The sequence below is a fragment of the Hemibagrus wyckioides genome, linkage group LG29, assembly GCF_019097595.1.
Source record: "Hemibagrus wyckioides isolate EC202008001 linkage group LG29, SWU_Hwy_1.0, whole genome shotgun sequence".
In the NCBI taxonomy this organism is placed as follows: Eukaryota; Metazoa; Chordata; class Actinopteri; order Siluriformes; family Bagridae; genus Hemibagrus; species Hemibagrus wyckioides.
The window spans coordinates 6,457,337-6,459,836 of NC_080738.1; the positions used below are offsets into that span (position 1 = coordinate 6,457,337).

The 2,500-nt window shown below is 42.0% G+C and overlaps 2 protein-coding genes across 8 annotated transcripts in view; one reads left to right on the top strand and one right to left on the bottom strand.

Moving 5' to 3' along the window:
- LOC131348881 (putative methyltransferase NSUN7) overlaps window positions 1-1,761 on the top strand; it is a 14,593-nt gene extending 12,832 nt beyond the window's left edge. Inside the window, exons 10-11 of the mRNA XM_058384074.1 lie at window positions 645-741; window positions 1,245-1,761. Coding sequence (XP_058240057.1) covers window positions 645-741; window positions 1,245-1,685 — 538 coding nt within the window. The 3' untranslated portion in view covers window positions 1,686-1,761. The remainder of the gene's footprint in view (window positions 1-644; window positions 742-1,244) is intronic.
- Window positions 1,762-1,951: 190 nt separating this feature from the next.
- Window positions 1,952-2,500, bottom strand: part of apbb2b (amyloid beta (A4) precursor protein-binding, family B, member 2b) — a 47,858-nt gene continuing 47,309 nt past the window's right edge. For all 7 annotated transcript variants that reach the window (XM_058384727.1, XM_058384726.1, XM_058384722.1 and 4 more), the window contains one exon: window positions 1,952-2,500. This exon is cut by the window's right edge and continues 2,253 nt beyond it. The gene's annotated coding sequence lies outside the window, so the exon portion shown is untranslated.

The following is a 2,500-nucleotide window of genomic DNA, read 5'->3' on the forward strand; positions in this document are numbered from 1 at the left end:
CATCTGGGCTGAAAACACCACAGTGTGTGTGTGTGTGTGTGTGTAACATCTGAGCTGAAAACACCACAGTGTGTGTGTGTGTGTGTGTGTGTGTAACATCTGAGCTGAAAACACCACAGTGTGTGTGTGTGTGTGTGTGTAACATCTGAGCTGAAAACACCACAGTGTGTGTGTGTGTGTGTGTAACATCTGAGCTGAAAACACCACAGTGTGTGTGTGTGTGTGTGTGTAACATCTGAGCTGAAAACACTACAGTGTGTGTGTGTGTGTGTAACATCTGAGCTGAAAACACTACAGTGTGTGTGTGTGTGTGTGTGTGTGTGTAACATCTGAGCTGAAAACACTACAGTGTGTGTGTGTGTGTGTAACATCTGGGCTGAAAACACCACAGTGTGTGTTAATGCTTTTCATCCTGTTTTATTCTTAACTCTATCTATCTATCTATCTATCTATCTATCTATCTATCTATCTATCTATCTATCTATCTATCTATCTATCTATCTATCTATCTATCTATCTATCTATCTATCTATCTATCTATCCCTCTCTGTCTATCTACCTATCTCTCAACATCTCTCTTTCTATCTCTCTATCTACCTATCTATCTGCATCCCCATCTCTCTCTCTCTCTCTCTCTCTCTCAGGATAGCGTCTACAGGATGGATGGATAACGAGAGGTTCTTCAGACTGCAGGCTTCCGGCCTGGGTGATGGCTGCTTTTTGTGCGTGCTGAAGCGAGAGGTGTGTGTCTCTGTCTCTGTGTGTCTCCGTCTCCGTGTGTGTGTCTCTGTGTGTCTCCGTCTCCGTGTGTGTGTGTGTGTGTGTGTCTGTGTGTGTGTGTCTCTGTCTCTGTGTGTCTCCGTCTCCGTGTGTGTGTGTGGAAGAAGAAAATGATGGATGTAGACGTCGAGGAGAAGAGAACACCAGAACACACTCGGTTTTAGCCCGAGCTGCACCACTGACCTCGATTCTGTCAGCACTGCGCTGCCTTTCTGTAAATAATACATTCTGCTGTCGAGTTTAATCAGTGCCCCCACACACACACACACACACACACACACACACACTCAGTATCATACAGCATTATAACTGTATATACACTGGAACTGAACAAGTCGTTAAATACAAGATTTAGGGATTTGATCAATTATTTTCTTTACTTTTATTTATTTAATTCTTACTACTGAGTAAGCTGTAGTATAGAAGTGTTCTTTTGCTGACCCAGTGTGTGTGTGTGTTTTAAGGAAACAGAATCAGTACAGGACATACTGGAACGTGCAGCAGCCAAAGGTCTCCTAAACGGACTGGCGCTTCCTGAAAAAGTCAAGAAACCCAAAGCAAAAGACACACCAAGAAGAGCTCCATCCACCACTCCTCCTCCTCCTCCTCCTCTGGCTGATCCCTCTCTCTCCAGTGATCCGAACATTTCCGAGCAGCTCCACACTGATCCTGGTGTTGCCCTGAAACACACACCTGACTCACGCTGTTCGTCTCCTGCCCCGGACGACTCGGCTGACTCGGTTGACTCGGCTGCAGAAAAGGTAAAGAATCAGGATCCTGCTGCGAAAGAAGGGAGGAAAAAAGGGCGCAGGCGCAAAGGCAAGCGTCGAGGAGTAAAAACCAAGAGTCGGAGAACGTACAAGCGAAGGACGAGATCGTCCCGTAAGAAACAGAGTCAGGATTAACCTGTGTAACACACACACACAGCTTCTAGACATGTTCTGCCTTTACAAAGACCAGCGCCTCTATTAAAAATGTATATTTCTATGCAATTTGACTAAATATTAAAAGAAATTTGAGCTTTTTTTGTGCTTTCTCAATAAACTTTAAAGGATTTCTCTCCAAATGCTTTACTAGACATTTATCTCAGACCTTCAGAAACATCTCGATCCATAACCAGAGCAAAATCCCAATAAACAATCAATAAAGAGAAAGGCGAGGGATTAGTATATATTTTTTCCGATATGTCGTTTATTCTCACAACAGATTACATTTAGTATGGGGTACAAAGTAGTGTAGAGGAGAAGAAGCCATTATTTCCACAAGAATGCAACCGGCTGTGTGTGTCTATATGAGTGTGAGAGTGTGTGTGTGTGTGTGTGTGTGTGTGAGAGAGAGAGAGAGAGAGAGAGAGACAGAGAGTGACCAGGAATTTCTATCTCTATGGAATCAGACAACGAACTACATCCCCATGTTCCTTCAGTCGTCCAGAGAGGGGAACGCGGCTCGTCCGTAACACTGTAACGGCTTCACGTGGTATTTATTTATTTATTTATTTATTTCATTTATTTTTTAAAAAAAAGAGGGGGATGTACAAAAAGTGCAGAATAGCTTCATTAAAAGAAGTGTTAAACATCTATATATATATATATTTAAAAACAAAATAAAATAAAAGATCTTAAGAGCGGATCAGTGGGAAAAAATATGGCTCAAATTAAAAACAAAATAAAATAAAAATAAAAATAAAAATAAAAAGCGACTTCATCAGCATCGGAGCATA